General features: G+C 45.9%; 1 protein-coding gene across 1 annotated transcript; it reads right to left on the reverse strand.

Moving 5' to 3' along the window:
* Positions 1–2,439: 2,439 nt before the first annotated feature.
* LOC110304734 (keratin, type I cuticular Ha1) lies at positions 2,440–6,433 on the reverse strand. The gene is made up of 7 exons (XM_021176294.1): positions 6,023–6,433; positions 5,747–5,829; positions 5,317–5,473; positions 4,130–4,291; positions 3,908–4,033; positions 3,463–3,683; positions 2,440–2,854 (listed from the first exon to the last, which is right to left on the reverse strand). The coding sequence occupies exons 1-7, from the start codon at positions 6,368–6,370 to the stop codon at positions 2,701–2,703; spliced, it is 1,251 nt and encodes a 416-aa protein (XP_021031953.1). The 5' UTR covers positions 6,371–6,433; the 3' UTR covers positions 2,440–2,700.
* Positions 6,434–25,558: the final 19,125 nt, after the last annotated feature.

Below are 25,558 nucleotides of genomic sequence, written 5' to 3' on the forward strand. Positions count from 1 at the left end.
CCAATCAACAACTCAACAACAACAACCAACAACCCACCATGCCTCTTGGGGCCCTAGCATTTATACATCCTCTGAAAAGTAACCGGACATCACACAATCATAGAAAATAGCTACAGCTGGCAAAATCATGCCTCTGCTAGAGCAAGAGGCAAATCATAGTCAGTTGCTTCAGACAATCTGGAGCAGTCCCCTATCCCAACCTGGAATTAAAACAAGAACATAGTCTCCTAATATTTCTGTGCTTTCAAAAGAAACCAAACTCCAAAATTGTCACTACAAATCACCACAAAGTTAATGACTTAAAACAACTCAATTTTTTTCTTTAAAATTCCACAAGTTAGAAGTCCAAAGTTGGTCTCAAATCAGAGTTTTATGCTGCTCTAAAGTCAAGAAATCAGGTAGATCCTTGCATACTAACCATGGGAAACCCTAAAAAGTGGTGAGACAACTAAGTGGTAAAGATGCTTGCTGCTAAGCCTGACAAAGTGAGTTCCATCCTGGGATTCACATGGTGGAAGGAAAGAAACAACTCCTGCAGATTGTCCTCTGATTTCTGCATACACATTTGGTACAGGGGCACTCTCTTACACACAGAGATACACAAAACACATAAATTATCTTTGATTTCTTAAAGGATCAAAGTCCAAAACATCAGAATCAGAACTATAAAACTTGTAGAAGAAAACATAGAAGGGAATCTTCGTGAATCTGGGTTGAATACCAAAAGCTCAAGCAACCAAAAGAAAAATTGAACAAACTTCCTCCAAACTAAAACTGTACATCCAAAACTCAATCGAGAGCCTGGAGAGATAGATCAGCAACTAGGGTGCTTGCTGCTCTTGCAGAGGACCCAAGTTCAGTCCCCATCACCCACATGATGGCTTACAGCTCTCTGTAGTTCCACTTCCAGGGAATCCAATGCCCTTATCTGATTCCATGGGCATTGCACACAGGTGATGCATTTACATATGTGCATGCAAAGCATCCACACACATAAAATGAATAAATTTAAAAAATGAATACAGAACTCCTTCAAGAAAATCGGCACACTCTGGAGATAAAACTTGGTTCAAGTACTTGCCTAACATGTGTAAGGTCCTGAGCTCAGGATCCAAGCCCCAGAAAGGGAGATTGAACAAACCAAGGAGTTCAGAAACTGGGGGAGAATATCTACAGATCATATATCTGGTGGGAAAGAAGGTTTCAGAGTTTATTTTTATCTCCTACAACCAAACAAGAGAGACATCTTTTAAATGGATAAAAGTCTTCAACTGGTAATTCTCCAAAGAAGGTATACAAACAGCCATTAAAAAAAAAAGAAGAAGCAGCTCAGGGTCCTTTGTCATCAGGAACATGCCAAGGGAAACCACAATGGAGTCCCACTTCAACCCATTCTGGTGACTATGGCTTCAAACAAACAGAAAATAACAAGCGTTGAGGAGCTTATGAGAAATTGGGACCCTGTGCATTTCTGATGAGAATTTTAAATGGGTGCAGACACTGTGGCAAAAACCCAGTTTGTCAGGTCACAAGACCATGATTCACAAACATAGGTTGTGAAGGATCCTATGGGTCCTCTGGGGTTTGAGAAAGTCAATGCTTGTCATTTCTTTGGCTCTTCCTTACAGTTAAAGGAAGGTGTTCTTTCTTGACAAATACTGCTCTCCTCAACCCCAAGCTCGTTGTTTCTGTCAATATTCAGATATTTGTTTCCAGCACCAACTGTTCAGGAGCTGAGGTTCTGTGTCTTAGGGTAGTAGTACTTCTTGCCGGTCCAACTTTATATCTCTTAAAAAATTGTGAGTGATTTGTGATTGGGAGTTGCCTGGAACCATCTCTCCCTGCTGTACCACCAGCATCTACAGAGTAGGAATTCATTAGGAATTGGTTAGATTGCTATGAGAAACCCATGAAGAGTTGGTGGATATTCTCGGTCAGGAGCTGGAAGCCAAGGCTAATAATCAAAATAGGCATGAAGGAGAAAAGAGCATCCTGGGTATGGCAGGGAAAGACAAGGGTTCCTTCATACAGTACACCTGAGGTTATCTGAACCACAATAACCCAGAATCATAGAGCACTAGATCCAAGGATCCTCCTGAGATGTTTTTGGTTTTGTTTTGTTTTTTTACTTTTCCAGAGCCTCTTGGCAGTCCCTAACTCATGCTTCCTAAATCAGACTTGGATATCAACAGCTCTGGGAGAAGCCGAGTCATGAGAGAAATACAGAGATGATGAAAGGCACTGCAGCAGCATCACCCTCCTTCCTGACAGCTGCTCTGTGTCACCCATGGGTCCAGGGTGTTGGGCTAGCCATCTGCCCATCTAGAGTCAAGCTGTCATAAAGCCTGACTTTCAAGTGGCTTTTTATAGAGTCCTCAAGTGGTGAGTCGTCAGCAAGAAATAAATACCAGTGAGAAAGGCATCTGCTTTTGCAGGGAAAAATGTTTATTGGGAGATTACAAGGGAGGGCCACTGGCACTTCAGAGTCCTCTGAGCAGTCCAGTGAAGAATAGGAGGCAGGCAGAGAATGGCCTGGAGGAGGGTGCAGTGGCTGAAAACACAGGTTCTGGGACTGTCATCCCAGAGATGCTCTGGCCATTAGGTTTGTGGGTTTTATGCCTGTTTTTGTGGAACCAGAACCAGGTCAGCCATCTGGAGTGCTAAGCCCTGTGTCCTTGCTCTGTTGACATCCCCCAGGTCCTAACGTACAAAGGAGTTGCATGGCCCACAACGGGGACGTGGGACACAAGGTGTGCAAGGGGCAGGGGGCGGGCAGGGGGCACAGGGATTGGAGACGCAGGGCCCAATGGGCTTGCCGCATGCATTGCTTGTGGCACAGGGGTTGCAAGGTAGCCTAGAAAAAAAAATAGTAGAACAGAGAGTTGAGATAAGGCAAATCACATATCAAAGAGTCCCCAAGAGTAGAAATCCTGTTAGGACTTGCCCTGGCCTAGAACAGAGACTGCCCAGTTCCCCTCTACTATAATACCTTTAAGTCACTAAACCTCTCTCTATTACAGAGAGCCACAAGTACTACAGACACCCCCAAATGAATACGCTCCTAGCTGTGGACCTTGAGTCTATTCCAAGCCCTGTTTTCTTACATAGAAAACTGGAAGAATACTGTTCCAGCCTACCCAAGGGCAATAACACAGCCAGATAAGATAAGCTTAAGCTCTCTGTACAATGAAGTATTGTAAAAAGAGACAGTTCACATGATCCTACATGTTATCATAGTACACTACAAAGAGTAGCTGTGAAATTTCACTCTGTACACAAACAACTGTGCTAACAACCCATTTGATGTTTTTAATGGTGGCCATAGTATTTTCCAAGCTCTGTTTGAGCATGTCTGGTGGGAAGGTGTCATTTCTTTCCTGACATAGGCAATCCCTGGGCAGTCCACCTGAGTCTTCTCCTCCGTTGGGAGCTCTCATCAAACCCTTCCAGCCCTGCACTCACTTGCAGTCCTCGCTCTCCAGCAGGCCCCTGTACGTGTTGATCTCACACTCCAGCCGGGCCTTGACATCCAGCAACACCTGGTACTCCTGGTTCTGACGCTCCAGGTCAGCCCGGATCTCACCAAGCTGGGACTCCACGTTGGTGATCAGGCACTGCACCTGGGACAGCTGGGAGCTGTAGCGAGCCTCACTCTCTGTCAGGGTGTTCTCCAGAGAGTTTCTCTGTGGGGGAGAAGACAAAGGCTGTCACAGAGCTGTTCCCTCTGAAGGTTTCTGCATGACTTCCAGAGAAGTCACAGGCTTCAAGAGCTAAGAAGAGAGGGAGAGAGAGAGGAGGGAGGGGGAGGGGGAGGGAGAGGGAGAGGGAGAGAGAGACCCCAAGGACACCCCAGGGACTCTGCCTCCCAACTCCACACTGCTCAGCAGCAGGTCTGGACACTACACACCATGCTATGCTGGGCCTGAAGCTCGATCTCCAGAGCGTTGACTGTGCGTCTCAGCTCGATGATCTCGGCCTGGCAGGACTGCAGCTGCTCTGAGCTGGACACCACCTGCTTGTTCAGCTCCTCTGTCTGAAATAGGCAAGGGGAGGGAGGGACAGGATCAGACCCTGCCTTACAGTCCTGGGGAGACTCAGTTCCTGAGCAACCCTGGGCTCAGATGCCCACCTGTGTGGTGAACCATTCCTCCACTTCCCGGCGGTTGGTTTCCACCATGGCCTCGTACTGACACCTGGTCTCGTTGAGCACGCGGTTCAGGTCCACAGTGGGAGCAGCATCCACCTCCACATTGAGGCGATCTCCAAGCTGGCAGCGCAGGGTGTTGACTTCCTACAGATGCATAAATTTAGAGTTATTACCTTCAATGAGTCTCAGAGATGGCACTGCCTATCAAAGCCCTCCTAAGTATTTTCTCAGAAAAGAAAGTCCAAGTGGAGCAATCCATTATATCTATTTCAGGCAAATAATCTCCATGGGGGTCAGCTCCCAACTCCCTCCTTCTCGTTACTATGCCATGACACTTGTCTTCAAAAAGAAGTTCCAAGGGTTTGCTTAGTTACTGCTGAAAGAAGGCTTAACAAACACATGTCCCAAATTGGAAAACTGTCTGTGAGACCCTCAAAATGCAAAATGATGGCTGGACTAGTTCAGACTGTGCATCTAACAATCATACTGCCAGAAACAAACAAACAAACAAACAAGGAAGCAAAGAAAGAAAGAAACAAGGAGAAGAGAAAAGGAAGGAAGGAAGGAAGGAAGGAAGGAAGGAAGGAAGGAAGGAAGGAAGGAAGGAAGGAAGNAAGGAAGGAAGGAAGGAAGGAAGGAAGGAAGGAAGGAAGGAAGGAAGGAAGGAAAAGAAAGAGAAAGAAGAAAAGAAGGAAGCGAAGGAAGGGAGGGAGGGAGGAAGGAAGGAAGGAAGGAAGGAAGGAAGGAAGGAAGGAAGGAAGGAAGGAAGGAAGGAAGGAAGGAAGGGAATATCATATCATGGCACCTCCCAGGAGAAGCCACTCATTCCTCACCAAAACTTTGGAAGAATGGAGACAACATTTGCCTGCCCTAACTTATTGATCTTAGCAGGAGAATGATCGCATCACTATTACAGCAAGTCTAGAACCCTACAACTTGAGGGCCAATTGCCAACAAATAGAGCTGTCTGGGAAACACTGCATGGGCTTTTAACATGAGGTATATCCTATTGGAAAACACGGACAATTTCAGCTCTACTTATCTCTCATCGGGTCTTGGTGCCTCTGAAAGGGATTCATAAAGACACCCTGTGAGTCATCTTTATACCCTTAGTCCTGTTTCTTCCCATCCCAAAGCCCGAAGCTGTTAATTTCTTCAGTTCATCTCACCTCTTCATGGTTCCTCTTGAGACACAGTAGCTCCTCCTTCAGGGACTCCACCTGTGCCTCCAGGTCAGACTTGCACAGGGTCAGCTCATCCAAGATCCTTCGCAGGCCATTGATGTCTGACTCTACCAGCTGCCGCAGACCGAGCTCTGTCTCATACCTGAAGAAGGACAGGGTCAGAGGAGCAACTTGTGGGACTTTAATAAGCAGAACAATAATCCTTGTTAGACACCATCTTTCTTGCTTTACAGGGAGTTCTGGATGCTCCATCAAAACCCAACATCGATCCTTTCCATTTTCCTGATTCCTTTTCCCTGGTTCTGCCCCCAACATCTTTTGCAGATGACATTTTGTCTGCTCTTTGGAAATCCCTTTCTTTAACTAGAAGTTAAACCAAAGAAAAGGCTGCTAGTGTGGATGCTGAATAACTCACTTGGTCCTGAAGTCGTCTGCAGCCAGCTTGGCATTATCTATCTGCACCACCAACCTGGCATTCTCTGATTTGCTGCACAGGATCTGAGGAAGGAGAGACCACAATAATTAGTGAGCATGAAAATTAATATGAAACCATCAACTGCTTTTTTTAAAAAACAAATGGCTTGCAGAGTTATTTTGAGGGAGGAAATGGAAAAGCTAGGATACTTCTCTACCACAAGCTGAGAACCTTAGCAAGTTGCCATTACTTACAAAGAACAAGAAACCCTCTCACCTTCTGCTGCAGCTCCTCAATGGTCCTGAAGTAGGCCTGGTAGGCAGGACACACCAGGGGGTCCTGCTGCTGGTTCCTCTCCTGGATCCTACATTCCAGCTCTGCATTCTCTCTCTCCAGCTGCCTCACCTTCTCCATATAGGAGGCCAGGCGGTCATTCAGGAACTGCATGGTCTCCTTCTCATTGCCATTGAAGGAGCCCTCACAGAACCAATTGCAGTTGCCCACATTGGCGGGGATGTTGCAGGCCCCAGGCAGGGTGCAGCCATGGCAGCTGGGGGGCACACAGGGCCGGGAAGAGCAGCTGGTGCGGCAGCTCAGGGCCGGCAGGCAGCAATTGTATGGCATGGTGCTGGAGGGAAGGAGGGAGGTACCTGGCTGAAGACACGGTGTGAATTCTCCAAGTCTCAGAGCTCTGAGTCTCCTTCCCTTGGTGAGAATTTATAAGCCTTCTACAGAGGGTGTGGACACACTATGTAACATCTTTTTTCTTTGTACTTCTTCGCTGGTTTTCAGACGCCCTCTCCTTCAGTCTGTCATTTGCTTCCCTCAGAGGAGTCCCTGGTCCCATAAAATTCTTTACTTGAGCTTCTTGCCAAGTCAGGACTCTTCTTCAGCCATTGCACCCATGAAACAGAGTTCTGCGGTAGCCCTTCAAAGAAGTCACATGGTCCAGCCCTGGTCAGTTGGGTGTTGGTCCATCCAGTGACATTCTTTTGTGTTACAAGATCCTGAAGACTCATAATCAACCTAGTGCCCTATCCAGAGAGAGAGAGAGAGAGAGAGAAATTGGTTGGTTGGTTGGTTGGTTGGTTGGTTGGTTGGTTGGTTGGTTGGTTGGAGAAAGAAGATACATTCAGTTACAGCCATCAGCTCTTGTTTCTTCTGATGAAAGTAAACTCTCTGAATGTTGTAGCCTTCCAGGCTTGATCTAAGCCTTGGCTATAAAGGTTGGAGAGCTTTCTGTGGTTTACAGGACCACATAATGACCTCTCTTATCACTTAAGAGTCTGGTAGTGGCTTTGATGATAACCTTGAGAACAGAGAAGATTCTGAGAGAAGAGACACTTTTTAAAGAGTTATAGCTTTTGGCTGATAGATGGGTGTAGATTCATTTAAGCTGTCTAGGAAAAGAACTGTGGAAGAAATAAGAACATGTTCATCTAATTTTTCCATGAGGCATCAATCAAAACAGAGTGAATGAGCTCATTAGGAAAGTCAAGAAATAACCCAAGGGAGGGTAAAATGCAGACATGTCTGTGATCCGTAGAACACTTGCCTACTGTATAAAATGGCTTGGGTTCAATCCCCAGCAAGGCAAGAGATAGTCCAAAGAGGTCTCCACTAGCAAAAAAAAAATCACTTTATATTAAACATGGAGCAAATTGGCTTTACAGTTTGTAACATATCCATGTGTTGGCTTTAACATTAAAAATCGCTTTGAAATTTCTAGTTAAACTTTCTACCCTTCTGTCTAGTTCTCCTAGTTCAATGCATGTAGACTCAGTGCTTTGCTCTGGGCATCCAAGCTCCAGCTTGGATGTGCATACAGATGTTCTAAGGACCAAAGGTTCAAAAGTATGAAAGAGGGGCTACATTATATCATTGAATCCAAGGGCTTAGATGCTAGGAAAGAAAATATTGAGATGCCCTGAAATCACAGGACTATTCTTTAGCAGGAGTGCCAAGCTAGAAATGGGTGGTGATGGAAGAGAGCAGAAGGTCTGAGGATGAGGTGGCCTAAGCTGGGGATGTATAAAGGTTAGGTAATTATAGGCACCAGCAGATACCAGCTGCACTCCAGCACATCCCCCAAGCTCCTGTGGCTTTGGCTCGCAGCCAAAGCTTCTTCTTTACTGACACCTTATTGGAGTCCCTCTCCCCAGTGAGCTTTCATGGTAGTCTTCATGTGGCTGGAGGCTCCGATAAAAGGTCCAGTGTCTGCAGTCCCCAAGACCATTATCCCACACTTACTATAAAACCATTCAGATTTCTAAAGGCCCAGAGCACTACAAAGCAGCCTTGGACTTGTAATAAAATCAAATTTTCTTCTTTTTTTTTCCCCAAGACTATGAAAGTGGGTGAAATAGGCGGGTCTAGAGACAGGTACCACCCAGACTTCCCAGAAGGACATTGGACCAGAGCTGGTAGTCAGCAGCTCCTGTAACCTTCTGGGGTTTGGAATGATATTCAAGGTGGCTACATCCAAAGATGAGAAGCCATGACTAAAGACAAGCATGAGCCTCGGACTTCCCAATGCCTGTCAGACTGCTCCAAAGCACTGGATTTCCAGCAAAGAGCTGCTTCCTCAACCTGCCTTCTTCTCCATCCAAGGAAGCCTTGCTTTGAGCACAGGTTGAATACCTGCAGCATCCTCCAACCCCTTTGGTCTTATCTATGGGTTGCCCAGTGTAGCCCCCATAGAGGCCTTCACCAAAGAAAGAATGTTTAGTTGTTCTATAGGAGAAGATTTGCAGGTGTGGTCGACCAGAAGGACAAAAATAAGATCCTATCAGTACAGAGGGATCAAAGACGGAGCCAGATGGAGGCCAGGAGGAGTCCGTACAGCAAGAAAGACAAGAACACAGAGAAGAAAGGAACAAGAAGGAAACCTGGAAGGGAGCACCAAACTGTGCAGTGCTACATGGGTCAGATAGAGCTAGCCCACTTTCAAGTGGGCTAACCTGGAGAGTGCAAAGCTGAGAAGGTAACCAAGACATATAAAATTGATGGGCAGAAAAACAGACTTCCCTGCTGAGTATCCTGTAAGGGGTAAATGAAGACCAGCCCTGCAAGACCTGCAGACATAGGACCACAGCTTCTGAGACCTCTAAATGATCAGCCTTAACCCACCATGTCCAAAGAAGAGCATCATCTCCATCATCCAGCCCGGATTTGTTTGTAGCTGAAACGCACTGTTGTTTGCATCCAGACCATGTAAACTCCAAGAGCAGCAATACCATTTGTTCCTGACCAAGTATGGAGAACCAGGAGATGAGATAGGGAAGGAGTGGGGACAGTCAACCATAAAATGCCATCTGTTTCTGACCGAGTACAAAGTACAGGGGGATAAAAGAGAGGAAGAGCAAGAATATTCAGGCATTCACTGGCTTTAGGTGTTGGGCAAACATCAGTCACACGGAAGATGTAGGAGGACCGGTCACCTCTGTCACCTGCAACCTACTCCAGGAGATATCTGATTTCCCTGCTGACTGTCCTGCAGAAGGTGACATGGAACAATTCATCAGGATGGAGCATTCAGGCAGACTGGCTGGTGAGTAAGCACAAAGCTGACATCCTGTGTCTCTTGCACTGTATCAACTAGCTGGAGTAGATTTGCCTCTTGAAAAAAATAAGAGAAATGAGACCCCAGGCATAACCATGCCCTGTGACTCACTCAGACTAGCAGTAGACTTAAGTGATTTCTTGATGTCCTAATTGGACTACTTGCATGCTTTAATCCCCTAAGAAGAAACTGAGATCTTCATGGACCCTCAAACCTGCCTTTCTTTCTTTATCTGGTTTGATTTCATTAAAAAATACATTCACTAGGCTTTAGAACAGAACCAAGTTGAAACAGAAGAATCAAAGATGGTAAGACATTCCCAGTTTATGGATAAGTCAGGCCAATCAGTCCTAATTTGGTCCCAAAAAGTAAACAAGAAAAATACAGACAGAAGTGAGGAAATGAGGTATTTTAAAGGTAGAAGATGATACTTGGAAATATATTTGTACTTATTATCGTTTTAAAATTACACATATGATATTAAGGGCAGCAGATATTTTATGACCATATACTGTGTGTCTAGCATAATCCTAGGTGCGGGGTCATGGTAGGTGTGGAGTTGGATGCATCCTTGTCCCCCCTGGAGCTCTCCAGCATACATAATGCCATGCAGTTGGGCAAGGCAATAAAATATTCTTCTTTTAGCCAGGCGTGGTGGTGCACACCTTTAATCCCAGCACTTGGGAGGCAGAGGCAGGCAGATCTCTGAGTTTGAGGCCAGTCTGGTCTGCAGAGTGAGTTCCAGGACAGCCAAGGCTACACGGAGAAACCCTGTCTCATAAAACAAATATATATATATATATATATTATTCTTTTACCAACCTTTAACCATTCCCCCACACACACCTGTCGCTTGCCTTATATTCCAAATTTGGACCATTTCAATCCAGTTCATGGTTCTTAATCTTGGGTGAAGGGATGGAGCACTTTCTAATGAGCATATCTCTCTCTCTCTCTCTCTCTCTCTCTCTCTCTCTCTCTCTCTCTCTCTCTCTCTCTGTGTGTGTGTGTGTGTGTGTGTGTGTGTGTGTGTGTGTGTGTGTGCGCGTGCGCATGCACACATTGCCCATCCATGTACAGAGCCAGAGGAGGACATGAGGTATCTCGCCAAATCAACAAAGTATCCTCCTGTTCTATTACCCTCTGCCTTATTCCCTGGAGACAGAGCCGCAGAGGGAAGCAGTAGGCAGCGTGTGAACCTGCTGCTGATGGGCACACACTGCCCTCTTCACACCAAATCTCAAAGGTGTGGAGGCTTGAGTGTCTAGCTTTAGCCCCTCTTCTGTGAACCTGGAAGGGGACTCCTCTCTTCTTTCAGCCTGAGATCTTCCTCAAGGATGGTGATGCTCTCTCTGACTCTCTCCTTTCAAACTGATCGTCGAAACTCTTTTGTAAATGGTAAAAAGCAGTGGACACAGATGAAGGCTTCAGACCTCGTCTCTTCTTCCTTGGTAGATGCTGTAGTTTTTGGATATGGCATCAGGGGGTGGGGTGGAGTATAGATCAAGCTTCTTCATCAAATCCTAGTCATGAAAATTGTACTTGGAGATACTTGGAGATACTGTGAAGGATACCTTAATGTCCTCAACTCAGAACGATTCCTGTAACAGCAGCATCTTCCTTTCTTCCAGTGCAGTGGCTCTCAACCTGTGGGTTGCAACCCCTTTGGGGGGTCAAGTGAGCCTTTCCCAAGGGTCACCTAAGACCATCGGAAAACACAGATGACTCACAACAACAGCAAAATTACAGTTATGAAGTCGCAAAGAAAATAATTTTCTGATTGGGGGGTCAGCGCCACATGAGGAACTGTATTGAGGGGTCACAGCGTTAGGAAGGTTGAGAGCCACTGCTCTAAGTAAAAGAACAAGACAATAGTCATGGTTCTGTTCACCCCACTGACGAAGCCTGAGACCTGGTGTCGGAAAACACAGTGGTTAGAGCGCAGGTTTTAGAGGCAGACGGACCTGGGTCTGAATCTTGTATTCTTCATTCAACAGCCATGTGATCTTTAGTGTGTTAGTTACCCTCTTGGGGCCTTGGAGCCTTATCTTCAAAGTGGAAAATGGCGATGTTGACTTTGTGAGACTACTGTAAGGATTAAGTGGGCTTATGTATATAGACTTATCTACAATTTAGGTCAGTGTCTAAATTGTAATAAATTTTCAATACATCTGTCTGCTGATGTGGAGGAGGAGGAAAGGAATAATTCATCATCATGATCAGGATTCCAGTGCTGGTAATGAGAAGGTGTTGTGTTTCCAGGGAATCTGTACACACACACACACACACACACACACACACACACACACACATACTACTCCAGGTATAGTAACCCCTGGACCCAGCATTTCTTCCCAGGAAGCCAAACCACTTGGCATGCAACCTCCTCACACCTAATTGTCTCATTGTAAGTGACAGTGGCATTGGATATGAACCTTGGAAACACAGGTCAATCCCCCTGAGGCCCCACTGACTCACTCCGTGCCACCAAAAGAATCCCTCAACCACTGTGTGACTCACCCTCCCTCCCTCTTCCTTAAATGGAAAGACTGATGCTCACTTACTCTGCCGTGGTGCAAGAGTAAGGCGGTTTATTTTGTCAGGCAGCTTTGAACTTGTTGGATAAAAGAAGCTATTTAAGCCCAGAGGAGGAGTGAGTCTGGTTGAACCAGGTACTTGCTCCAGTAGGGCCAATCAAGATTGTGCTTTCTTATTATGACTACCGTTGGTGAGAGCCTCGGGCATGGGTTACCTGTGCCACACTCCACAGTTTAGAGAAAAGAGCAGAGGTACCATGAAGAGGAGAGTGTGACAGCCTCTGACCTTCCCTGAGCATCCCATGGGAAAAGTCTCAAGTCCTCACGACCAAATCAGAGCCCACGTGGACAGTTGCCAGTGGACAAGAGGAGTCTAAGGTTGAGAATAATTACAGGCAGAGCAGCCACTTTCTGACTTGATCTCCCTTTACCATTGGAGCTTGAGACTATGGCCACTTCTGTACCCAAGCTCCCTACCAGGATAGGGGCTGGATTAAACCACCGCCAGCTGTCCTTGCAGGCTTCGCAGCCAGCTACTGTAATTTGTAGCGTTTACAGAGCAGGAGGGTGGGGAGCAAAGCCTGCTCAAGCACTTGTGGTTTCGCTGGTGAGTAAGAACCAGGAAGCCCAGGGTTCAGAGAGGGTAGGAGCCAGAAGACTGACTGCCTCCATCACCTCACACCCAGCCCCATCAAATACCTGAATGCCCTCCTTGGAGGTTATAAAACATCCTTTTAAATAGCTCCAGAGATGCTTCCCATCTTTGGTCATCTGTGATGCTGAATTCTGGAGACCTGTTTGTTCTTGGCCACTTCAGTCTTGTATGGAATATCCAGATTATGTGTCAGTTTCCTTGGGGTTCTATGCCAAGGCAGCTGCCAGAAGAATACACTCATGAGTGGAACTTCTTAGGGAGCTTGAGTGGACCGGTACATCTGGACCACTCCAGTGTGTGAGACTCAGCAGGCACCATCATTGCACACTTTAAGAGTTTCTGGATGCACAAGAGATACTGTCTCCATGGCACAGAGCACTCCTCAACCATGGGTTGGATGCATCAAGAAGACAAGGCCAAAACCTTCTATAGTGTCTGGCCAAACAGGGGCTTGTTCCCTAAATGTACACCTTGCCCAGACCTCTATTCTGATAGATACTCTCCAACTTGAATATCTACCAGAATCACCTGAAAGCCTTGATAACATCAGACTTCTGATTCAGAAAGTTTGAGAAAAGGCTCCAAATTATGCACATCCAATGGGCCCTTGCCAATGCGGGTGCTGCTGGGCAGAGAACCACAGTTTCAGACCCAGCCCTAAAGCTTCTGTGTGATTATTTCCCTTCAAAGCTTCCAAGGAATGGACTTTGGACCTATTTCAAAGAGACAGGGGTTCAAGTCTTGACTCAGCCACTAAGGATAACATCTGCTCTCTCCTTGCAGAGTTGTGGGTACCCAGGGCTCCTTTGAAGTCACTCTCAAGAAATCTCTGCTATCATACTTAATATTGTTGACACAGTACCTGGGTATGTTTTAGCAAACCTCACTATCCAGGAGTGTCTGACATATGATAATCTTGCCAGAAGCCGGACCTTAATGACAGCAACACCTGATACTCATGTTCCTGCTCTAGTGGACCTGGTGGGACTTGGCATACAGGTCAGTGCAAGGCTACAAAGGCCTTGGCTGCACACAGGCCTCTGACATAGGAAACGGAGAAGTGGGTTAAGGATCATCTACCTACCTCCAACCCTTCAATAAACCACAGGGCCCTGAGACATTTCCAGACCCAAAGAAGAAGCCAACACCTATTAGCAGTCTCCAGCTGCAAGAACATCAATGGTTTTGCTTTGTCAGTCTCCAGCAACCCCCCCCCCATAACTTGGCTTCATGTCCACCCATTCACCATCTGCCTCCTGCTTCCAGGAGAAAGTCCTTCCAAAGGAGATGCAGGCAAGATGGTGCTGTGTCTTGGTTTCTGTGAAGCTTATACTGATCCCAGGATGCTGCTCCTGCAGCAAAAATGATCAAGCCAAGTCTTCTCTATTTACAAAGGAACTTACCAACATGTGCTGAAACCAGAACTGCACATGCCTGGGGGTTTGGCATGGATCTCAGTTCCAGGATTAATAACAGGCAGTACGGCCTTCAGAGTGAAGCATGCTGGGCCACATGGTGATCCAAGGCAGAGCCAGGGGCCCTCCCTGATCTGCAGCACACCTCTTACCTGGGTTTAGAGCCACTGTTGCACCTCCTGATGGCAGATGTCCACCAGAGTCCCATTCTAATGCCATGTCTCCTCCAGCATCCTATTCAGATTCACAGCAGACTCAGGGTTCAATTCAATCTACCAGCTGACAAGCAAGAACCATACTTCATGTGGGCTCAGGAGAAGGGTGACATACTCAGGGACTCTTTTTATCCTCCACTCGGAGCCTCAGCTCCCACTCACTGTGTTCCGCACTGTCTTCTCTGGGCTCTCGGATGGAGCACTGCCTGCCCCACCCCCACCCCAGCAGACTCCAGGTCATCGGTCTAGAGCCACCTCTATGGAGACCCAAGAGAGAGGGAGAGTATGTCTTCTCCAGGATGGAGCCTCCTGATAAATTATCCAGTCTCAGGTGGCCAGCCCTAAACAAATACACATATGAGCCACACAAAAGCAACTCCACAGGCTGCACTTTCACATACCTATGTATTTTATGTGTATGAAACAATAATTAAAGAATAAGAGGTCATGAATTTGAGAAGGAAGGAGGTACACAAGAGAAGTTGCAGAGGAAGCAGAAGGGACAAAAATGATGTAAGTATAGTACCCCCATATGAAATTCTCAGAACTCTTAAACCACATTTTTAAAGGTTCTGGTCTTGTCTATTGTGACTGTGCCCTAATTAAGATGGGCACCATATAATGCTTTGTAGTGTCTATTCCTGGGGTCCTACTCCTTCCACCTGACCCTGAAATCCCTCCGGGCCCTACTTAGAGATGAAAAACATCCAACAGTTTATCTTTTATCTTTTGAAATGCCCTTGTATTTCTTTGAAATGCACCTGACTGGTTTGTTCATTATTTGTGAAACTTGAGAACTTTTCTTTTCATTGTCTATGGGTCTTTTGTTTAGATGCATGAAATGTGTACCACATGTTTGTAGTACCCATAGAGGCCAGAAGAGGGCGTCAGGTTCCCTGAAACTGAAGTCACAGACATTAATGAGCTTCCATATTGTCACCGGGCATGGAACTAGGTCTTCCGGAAGAGTGATTAGGGCTTTTAACCATTGAGCCTTCTGGCCAACCCCTATCTTTATTGTTTTTAATTAGCTTACAAAGTAGCAATTTTCTTTATAATATCGGATACCTGTTTTGTTTTCGGTATTTCCTTCCTTCCCCCCCCCTTTCTGTCATAATTCCCCTACTGTTCTCGTGAGTTATCCCCCTCCTCACGCAGCGCCCCTGAAGTCCCCCCACCCTGCGCCCCAGCCACGTTGCGCCCCTGAAGCTTTTCCCCTACCCATAGCCTCTTTTCTAGCTGATTCACACCCACTCCCACCTAGAACATCTATTTATCAGTTAGAATCTAGGCTGTGCCTACTAGCGAGAGCATGCAATATCTTTCTTTCTGAATGCAGGATGCCTTGTTTAATATAATGTTCTCCAGTTTCATCCATCCTGCTGCAAATTTCCTTACTTTTCTTTACAGCTGATTAAAAATCTGTTGAGTATATGTACTATAACTTCATTATCTATTTATCTGTTGATGGGCATCTCTACTGCTCCCATTTACTATGGCTTTGAAGAGGGCACCTTTGTGCATCTTTGTGTGGAGAGGGCTTTGTGTAGCATCCCTATTAGGATGTTCAGTCCTTTAGGTGCATAACCGGGAATATGGCTGGCTCACAACCTCTAACTGATTTGTATAGTGAATGTGCCAGTGTGCGTTCACACTAGCCATGAATGGGGTCTCCTCTTTCCCTATATCTTCCCCAGCATTCATTGTCAATTTTTTTCTTGATGGTAGCCACCCTGACCTGAGTAAGATGGGACCTCAAAGTGATTTTAATTGTCATCTCAACAACAAAATTTTCATTGTCCTTGTCTTCAAATATGCTCACAGCATCAGACACTTTATAAGTTTCTTTTATTTTTAAAACAGAGAGCTAGTGGTTAGTTGTCTAATAAATCCTGGGGGAAAGTAGCCTGCTGGCCTCCAGGTCTTTGCTAACAAAGATGTTTCTCTGCCCTCTGTCCTGTGGTGACTGGCTCATTTTGTAAGTCTGGGGTTTTGTTGTTGTTGTTGTTGCTGCTGCTGCTGCTGCTGCTGCTGCTGCTGCTGCTGCTGTTGTTTTGTTTGTTGGTTGGTTGGCTTTGTTTTGGTTTTGGTTTTTCAAGAGAGGGTTTCTCTGTGTAGCCCTGGCTGTCCTGGAACTCACTCTGTAGACCAGGCTGGCCTTGAACTCAAAAATCTGCTTGCCTCTGCCTCCCGATTGCTGGGATAAAGGCGTGTGCCACTACTGCCCAGCATTTCATTTTGTAGGTCCTTAAGATGGCAGCAAGAATCTCCAAGCTGAATGGATCTCAGAGTCCTCGCGTCCAGGACTTTAAGACATTAAAACCCCTCTGATAATTCCCTCCGAATTATGTCTAATGTGTCATTTCCCAAGGTGGTCCATGACCTCCCTTGACTCAGTTTCCCAGACTTTGACCAAGACGCTGAGAGTATATGAAAATTACTCAAGTCCTTCATGGAGACACAGAGCTGTCTCGTTTCTTCATCTGCCTGTTACTCTCATTTGTCCTTTCTTTCATTCATTCACTCCATAATATTTATTTAGTGCCTACACTTGCCCTGCAGGTGCTGGGGCTGGAACCTGGTGGTGTATAAGCAAAAAAACAGTCTGGGAGCTTTTCCTTTAGCTACGTGTTTCCTATCTCTACTCAGGGGATCCCATAAGAGTGCTGGTGAATCTCTGGACTCAGGAGATGTTGGGGAGGCATCAAAGGGACTGCCTGGAACTTGAAGATAAGGACAATTAGAGAGGAACAGAGAGGGTATTCTTTATTTTTAAAAAAACTGTATGAAAAAATTAGTACTTAAGAATGCCAGCGCTAGGCAGTGGTGGCGTATGCCTTTAATCCCAGCACTTGGGAGACAGAGGCAGATGGATTTCTGAGTTCGAGGCCAGCCTGGTCTACAAAGTGAGTTCCAGGACATCTAGGGCTACACAGAAAAACCCTGTCTTGAAAAAACAAAAACAAAAACAAAAGAATGCCAGCAATAGGACTACCCCATTTGTTGGACCACTAAAGAAACAAGTTTGAGTGAAATGAAAATATATACAAGAACAGCAGTAGTGTTTTCAAGGCTAGTAAGATGGAATTTTATGTTTCACTGTGCTAAGGATGTAAGCTGTTTCTGTTCTCAGAGCCTATGTCAGGACAGCCAGGACTTACAGTCGTGCAAATTGACAGCTGGAGTCTCACACAGTACATTTGGGGTCAGGCCTGAGAGTCTCCAGCGAGGCCCCTGAAGCTGATACAGCAGGATACAGGACCACAGTAAGAGGACATGAGCACCTGTCTGTGGCCAGAGGCCTGTTCTGTGGTGACGATTGTCCTCTGTAAATGAAAGCCCAGATAGATGAGACCAAGAGCCAATGAGTGAATTGTGACCTTTCTGTTTCAGTTCTCAGGAACTGGAGACATAGCTTCATGGTTGACTATTTACCAGACATGTGCAAGGACCCAGGTCTCATCCCCAGCAACACAAAAAGAAACAAAGTCTAAATGTACATGCTGTCTTCAGGAAAATAAGCAAGGTCTGTTTATTTCCCTAGCTCACTCTTCATGGCCAAGGCTGTTTCATAAGAACTTCTAAAATGGAAGAAGAATAAGGAAGGGACCAGAAGAAGCCTAGATGCTGTTTGTGAAGCCTTGGGGAGGAGGCCAGGTGTTACACAGAGCAATGTTTAGAGAGCAGAAGAAGGTGAAAGGAGGCAATATTATTAACATCTATTACATGCTAGGAATCGGATCTGGAATTTATCACAGTATTTGACTAATCATAGTTCTCTCTCTCTCTCTCTCTCTCTCTCTCTCTCTCTCTCTCTCTCTCTCTCACACACACACACACACACACACACACACACACGAGGACCTAACACTCAAGGCTAACATATACTACTACAGAAATATTGATTACTTCCCAAGTCCCACCAAGTTTGCTACCATATAATCCGTATTGATGACATATTTTATGCTTCGATACTGTACAGATATCCCTATACAGAATATAGAAATATGGCCCCGTGGTTAAGATCACTGGTTGCTCTCCCAAACGACCCCCACTTCAACTTCCAGCACCCACATGGCAGCTCACAAACCATCAGTAACTCCCAGGGGATCTGAAAACCTCTTCTGAACTTTAAGGGTTCCAGGCATTCAAACAGTTAGTGCACACACATACATCTGGCAAAGCATTCATACACATTCAAGATTATCATCATCATCATGATCATCATCATTTATTGATTACAGAAAAATCTAAGAGTAGTTGAGTAACTTACCTGAGCTCCCAGAGCCAGAAAGAAGGGACAAACACTGAAATGCCAGCCCAGGTCTGCCTTGCTCTCAAGCCCAATCTTTTTGATCACCTAGACAACCTGAAGGAACTAGAGAGCAGAGTCTGGACTAAACACCATGCCAAGCAAGGTATCCCCCATCCAGATCAAGCCACTCAATTCCTTCAGCAAATAAGCACCACACAGCAGGGCTAGAATAGAGTCCCTAAGAGATATTTGAGCAGATGAGAGAGATCATCAAAGGAGCAGTTTGGGACAACTCATTTGGTATCCACAGTGTGCTCTAGGATGGGAACACTATATCTCCACTTTTCAGGCTCATGGGCCATGACAAGGCATCTCCCACAAATCCAAAAGAGGGACACGAAAGAGCAGCAACATGGGATGGACATGGCACTAAAAAGCCAGATGAGGAAGAAGCGGGAAGCATTATGAGGAGCTGGCAAGGGCTTCAAGTGGCAGAATACACATGCAATCCTAGCACTTGGGAAGCTGAGGCCCAGAATCAGTGCAAACTTGAGTCCAGCCTCATCTACATAGAAAGTACCAGGTCAGCCAAGGCTACATATGGAGACCCTGTTAAAGCTACCATCAGTACTTCCAGGAGGAAGGACAGGAAAGTCATGGGTCAGAGATGTCCTGGAGCTGAGCAATTTGAATATAGGGTGGTCAGGGGAGGGAGAAAAATCAAAGGGGACACAGATCTCCTATTGGAGGACAGTTACATGCTTAAAGAGAAGTGGGAAATTAAGGGAAGCCATCTGGAAGAGAAGTGTGCCATTCAGGGATCCAAAATGAAGGCCTAGAGGCAGATAAGCACTTAGACAGTATCTGGACCCACTGAGAAACTCTCCTCCTGCTCTGACTAGGGCCTTCTCCTCCTGGAAGATAGATAGCCCCCAGGCTCACATCTGAATAGCAACCATGATTCTCATCAGAACAGTCTCTAAAGCAGGTGTCAGGGAAGATATTTCAGTTAGAGGGAGTGCCTCCTCACAACAAGCTTAACCTGTCTCCTAAATGAGCCATCTTCCAACCTTGACGGGAGCTTGGCATTTGTGTTTTTAAAAGTTAGAATAACATTCAGCAAGAAGACCAGATATTTTTATATGTTATATATATTTATATGTTATATATTTTTATATTTTATATTAAAAAGGAAGGCAGAGTGGAGCAGCATTGAGTTAAATGAGGTTGGGAAAGGAAGATTAAGAATTATTCACTGCGCCGTGCCCCTGAAGCTTGCCATAAGTGTCCATGAGAAGGAACGAAGTAGATTGTATTCTGGCCAGAAAGATCTGAAGACAAAACTAAGGATGGGTGAAGGGTTGCATATAACTACCGTAGGCAGAGCATCGTTGAACACACACACATAGAGAAGAAAGACAGAGAGACACAGAGTCAGAGACAGAGGTAGACAGAGACATAGAGAGAGAAAGACAGACAGAGACAGAGAAAAAAAGAGACAGAGAGACAGATAGAGTTGGACACAGAGTCAGAGAGAGAGATGCAGAGAGAGAGAGAAGCAGAGACCTAGACAAAGAGAGATGAGGAGAGGAGAGGAAGGGGAAAGAGAAAAACCACACTGGAAAATTCTCCTAGCCCAGATAAGTCAGTGTTGTTGGTTGTTCAGTGTGAACAGAGGTTGGTCCCTTCCCCGGAGTCCTCTCAGTAACTAAAATGTCCATTCTTGGGGCTGACAGCCAGCCATACTTTCTACTTTACTGGACGTTGCTGGTAATGATATTTAGATTTTAAAACGCCACATGTTGGGAGTCTGGACAAATGTTGTCATGTCAAGCCTGGAAAAGACAGCAAGACAAGTGGTAATTCACCATTCTGGTGGCACAGGGAGCCTGATGGGCCTGACCCTAGATGGCCCCAAAGTGAATCTTATCCTAAACCAAGGGAGCAAAATTCTCAGAGAAGCAAAATAAGAGCCTCCTAAAAACAATGGGCTGCAAGCATTTAGCCAAAGCGTTCTCCACGTGTGACAAACAGCTGAGACCTCTAGTAAGATGCAGCCTGGGGGTGTGTGGTGGTAGAGGGAAGCCAGAGAGAAGGGCGTATGTACAGGAGAGACAGCTGACCTGTGAGAAGAGAGAGAGGGGCTTGAGATTTGGTACCAAGGACATCCCTTAGCTCTCGGGGCCCATCACATGGAAGGGTCGTGGTTGTTCCTTAAGGTGTGATAACTTCAGGACTAGAGGGATGGCCCAGCTGTCAATAGCACTAGCCGATCTTCCTGAGATTTTGAGTTCAATTCCCAACATCCAAATGGCAGCTCACAACTGTCTATAACTATAGTCCCACGTGATCTGATGCCCTCTTCTGGTGTGCAGACATACAGGAAAAAAAATACCCATATATATAAATAAATAAATTGTGTGTGTGTGTGTGTGTGTATGTGTGTGTGTGTGTATATATGTACATATAGAGAGAGATATAGAGATATGGATATGAATGAATCATATATATGATTATTTGTTAGAAGGAAACCTGCCAAGAGCCTCCTGAGCATTCTTTTTGAGGTTTTATTGACATGTGTTATACACACTGATGGTTTTCATTATGACATGTTCATGCATGTATGAACTGTTCTGTGATCAGGTTCACACACCCCCTGTTATGCTCTCTTGCCTGCTTCCCCCTCCCTCCCATTGACCACCCAGATCTTACCAATTTGCCCCTTTTCTATCTTCCCATGTCCTTGTTTATTTTGTGATGACGACCCAATGTGTTTCATGTGGGTTGCTGACAGGAGTCATTTGTAGAAGCATGAACACTTCACCACTGAAGGAAATGTCTCCCCCTCCTTCGAAACCATCAATTGCCGATAGATCATCAGGGAGGCACAGGAAGTCCCTTCTCCATGACAGGATGGTGCTGGCCCAGACTTACGCATAATCACAGCACCTGTGGGTATGAGAATGCCATGGCTGGATCGTGCCCAGAACCCAAGGCTCCACCCCTTCCTCCAGCTCTTACATTCTTCCTGCCCCATCATCTGCAGTGTTCCCTGAGCCTTGAAGGTGGGGGGGTGCTCTAGATGTCCCATTCAGGACTGAGTATCCAACAACCACTTATTCTCCGCATTTAGACCAATTATGAATCTCTGCAGTTACCACTGCCCACTGCAAAAAGAAATTCCTCCGCCCAAACTTGACAGGAACTCCAGTCTCTGGGAGTAAACTCAATTATTCATACGGCAATTCGATGGGTATATCACATATGCGTGCATGCACATGCACACAGAGAGAGAGAGACAGACAGACAGATAGACAGACAGACAGAGACAGAGAGAGATATTCTAGACTTGTGATAACACAAAAACCTCTTTGCCTAGTGTCAGATGGACCACTCAAAAGGAGAAATAAGTTTCTAGTAGCAATCATGGTTCTTTAATCAAGAGCTATTGTCACACTTCCAGGCCACCACCATACACAGCTAGGACTCCTCAAGCTGACCCTGGGAGTGCATCTCACCAGCTCTTCCTTCCTGCTGGACAGACAGCTCCCCGCTGGTTCTCCATAAGCCGTATCCACTACATCCCTTCTACCTGCCAAGAACATTGTGTGAGTTCTCCCTCAACCTAGTGGAAAGAAATGGTAATAACTCTACTTCTTCCATTGAGGACTAGGCATCAAGGGGTCACCACTGTAGTGACTCAGGCTAGCATCACCAGGCAGTATCTGAGATCAGCTCTGTCTGACTCTAGCAAAAGTTCTCTATCTTCCATATGATGTAGCCCCAAAGAAAGGTATCTATGCTTTGTTCTCCTCTCCTCTCCTCTCCTCTCCTCTCCCCTCCCAGATACACAGGTAAGCTAGGATTGGAGATTTTGTTCTTGCGGGCATATTCTGTGCCTCCCAAAATCAGGAGCTCCTGGCAAAGCCCACTCCTCGGGACTGCTTTTCCATCTGCCTTTCCATCACAACCTGCTAAGGACCACTTCGGTCTTTGCCAGAACCCTGGTTAAGAGGTGATAGTGACCTAAGAGGGTTCTAGTGTCAACTGCAATCCTCAAAGCCAGAACTTGTGGGGCAACAAAGACAGAGAACTGAGAAATCTATGACAATGTTTCTCAAAAAAAAAAAAAAAAAAAAAAAAAAAAAAAGTACATCTCTGGGCATCGAGCCAGAACCAAGACAATTGTCCCCAATACCCACGCTGGGCCTCCAGACCTAAGGAATTTCATGCTTCTGTGACAGGGGCCAATCTGAATGAGAGATAAAACTTGGCAACTCGGTCAAAGCAATTCTCAACATGACCAAGCTCCTTTTAACTGAACTGGATCTCTAAGAGGGCTGAGTTTGCTCTTGGATAAAATACCAAGAGGCCAAAGATGCCAAAAGCATGGTAGGGGCATGTTAGCTCTTAGCTGTTCTGAAGGAATCCGAGCCTGGCAACAGGAGTCATTTCTTCTCCCCAATCTATGGGGAACTACAGGCAAAGTGCACACCCAGAGTCAGTAAAGAGCATTCTCCCAGGGACTTAAGACCCAGTTGCAGTAATGTGGCAAGGCCAATGAGGATCCAACAACTTGAAGACCACCACATGGAGAGCAGCACCAAAATGACAACAACTGATGTGCAGAGTGGGTGGCAGCCCACATTATGCAGGCACACAGTTGCATCTTCAAAATCTCTGGGACAATGGACTAGAACCCAAATCCCAGAAGAGACACTGAGGACAATGTGAGCTTTAACGGAAAATAACTACATTCTTGCCAAATTAAATTTCAAAGAAATAAAGCGTAAGGGCTAACAGAAAGCCAGTATTTGGAAGCATCTACTACTTGCATTTTAGTAGAAATGTCTCCAGGGCAATCTGGTCTTTTGAAAAGATTAAGAATGGAGGAGATGGAAACACCATGACCCCAGCGCCACCTCCGTGATACCCTCCCTGCATTGGAATCCTGACTTCAGCATCATCTCCAGCACGGTCTCCGTCGGCATGTGAGGCTTGTGGTTGACAGGTCACAGCTTGAGAGAGAGGCAAAGGAAACACGCAGTCCCGGTCAGCGGCGATGGTGGGGGAGGCTGCAGGGAGAGAAGAAAGAACGAGCTAAACAAGAGAACATGAAAGATACTTCAGTGGTCGACAGACAAAATGAGGTCCAAAGGACTGAGCAGGAAGCGTGCTATCAACTAGGCACACAAATCAAAGGAACCCGTGCTGGCAGATCTACTGTCACTAGCATCTGTGTCATTCAGCATTCCGAAGGCTGAGGATGGGGCCACGAGAGGGCATGTCTGTCATTTATGTAACATTCTGTCAGTGTAGAGGTGTATGAGTTACTAGACAAAGATACACAGGAAGGTGTGTTCCTTGTGCTGAGATCTGCAAGCACTTCAGTTATCGCTGAGGAATGGCCTGACAGCCTGGTATGTGGTTTGGCCAGGGTTCGCCTACATAACATACGTGCAGTACTCACTCTCCAGAAGGCTCTAGTACATGTTAATCACACCCCACGAGTAGGCCCTGGTGCCCACAATCTTCTACTGTTTCTAGTTCTCTGCCTCCAGTTGAGCCCAGACCTCAGATAGCCATCCCTCTAAGTTGCTAAGGAGGCTCGGGACCATAGATACCTCATCTTCAGACAGGAGTTCTGTTCACTTGGAGCTGGAGAGATGGCTCAGCAGTTAAGAGTGCTTGCTGCTCTTGCAGAGGACGCAGGTTCAATACCCAGCACCCGATGATGGCTTCCAGCTGTCTGTTAACTCCAGTTTCAGGGGATCCGACACTCTCTTCTGACCTTCACAGGCACCAGACACACATGTGATGCACATGCATGCATTCAAGCAAAGCACTCATATATATAAAATATGCAATTTAAGTTTATTATTAAAATTCTGTGTGTGTTTCTGTAATAGGGAAGGATGAAGTAGGAAACCTAGGTACCACTACACTCAGCCATGAAGACCATGGCAAAACTCTCAAATTCTGAGGGTTTGGAGAACGCCTCGAGAGCTCTGAAATCAGCATTGCCAATACCATAAGAAGTTCCCATCAAAAATTCTAACAAAACCTTTGCCCTGCACATTCGTGTGTTCTCAATACCTAGTCAAAAGGCATCATCCAGAGACATCGTGTTAAATGAACAGCTGGACCTCATGCTTCATTTCAAAGGAGCACTTGTGATGTGAATGCTGCTCTGGGTTAAGCTGATTTGAGAGCAAAGCCTCTTCCCCACAGAGAGTCTGAGAGTTGACTTAAATTTTTACTATAATATAATATTACATCATCTCTCCTTTTTTTCTCCATCCAACCTCTCTAATGTATCCCTTTGCTCTCTTTCAAATTCATAGTCTCTTATTCTATAGTTGATGCTGGTGTGTGTGTGTGTGTGTGTGTGTGTGTGTGTGTGTGTGTGCCTGTGCCTCTGTGTGTATGTGTGCATGTGTGTATGTATGTGTGTATGTGTTCCTAAATTTATAAACACGTTCTGCTCAATCCCTCCACTGTTACTTCTGTGTTTCCTAGCTGACCATTTGGTATTAGACAACCAATTGGCATCTTCTTCCCTAGGGAAGACTATGTCCCCCTCTCTCAGTGTCCTTTAGTTGCACCTGAGGCTCAAGAATCATTTCAGAAGAAGGGACCAAGGAATTCTAAGAGACAAAGAGACAGGATTCTGTCTTCTAGAAGTATCAGAGAAGCCACACCCATGAAGCCTCACTGACAAGGCTGACTAAAAATGACCTGGACCAGAACACCACCAATGGGTATCCTAGGGTGGAAAGGAAAGAGCTCTGTAAGGTCTCAACCCTAGACAAAGAACTGACTTAATTTTTAGAAGACCTGACTAGTGAGACTTCTGGCTGTTACTGCCAGGCATGTGGCATGTGCCATGTGCCATGTGCCATGTGGCATGGCCTGTGTGCTGAAGATAAAGAATGTGTGACAAGATGGCTGACCTTGGAGCTGCACCCCAGAGAGCCCAGTGTCTGTCTCACCTCCAGGGTCTCCAGCTGGCAGAACGGCAGTTACTGAGGAGTGAGATGTGACAGGTGGGCTGATACCTTCAGACTAAAGCACGGAAAGTCAGAAAAACAGGGCAGTTCGGCAACCCAGAGCAGAGCCAAAGGGGGCCACCCTGCTCTGCAACACAGTCTCTGCCTGAGCTCAGAACCATAG

Source organism: Mus caroli, chromosome 11, assembly GCF_900094665.2.
Source record: "Mus caroli chromosome 11, CAROLI_EIJ_v1.1, whole genome shotgun sequence".
Taxonomy (NCBI): domain Eukaryota; kingdom Metazoa; phylum Chordata; class Mammalia; order Rodentia; family Muridae; genus Mus; species Mus caroli.

Coding starts and splice junctions, on each gene's coding strand:
- LOC110304734 (XM_021176294.1), bottom strand. CDS start 6,370: ATGCCATACAATTGCTGCCTGCCGGCCCTGAGCTGCCGCACCAGCTGC. Junction 5,830..6,022: donor TTGAGGAGCTGCAGCAGAAG/GTGAGAGGGTTT, acceptor CTCCTTCCTCAG/ATCCTGTGCAGCAAATCAGA. Junction 3,684..3,907: donor TTCAGGCCCAGCATAGCATG/GTGTGTAGTGTC, acceptor TCTCCCCCACAG/AGAAACTCTCTGGAGAACAC.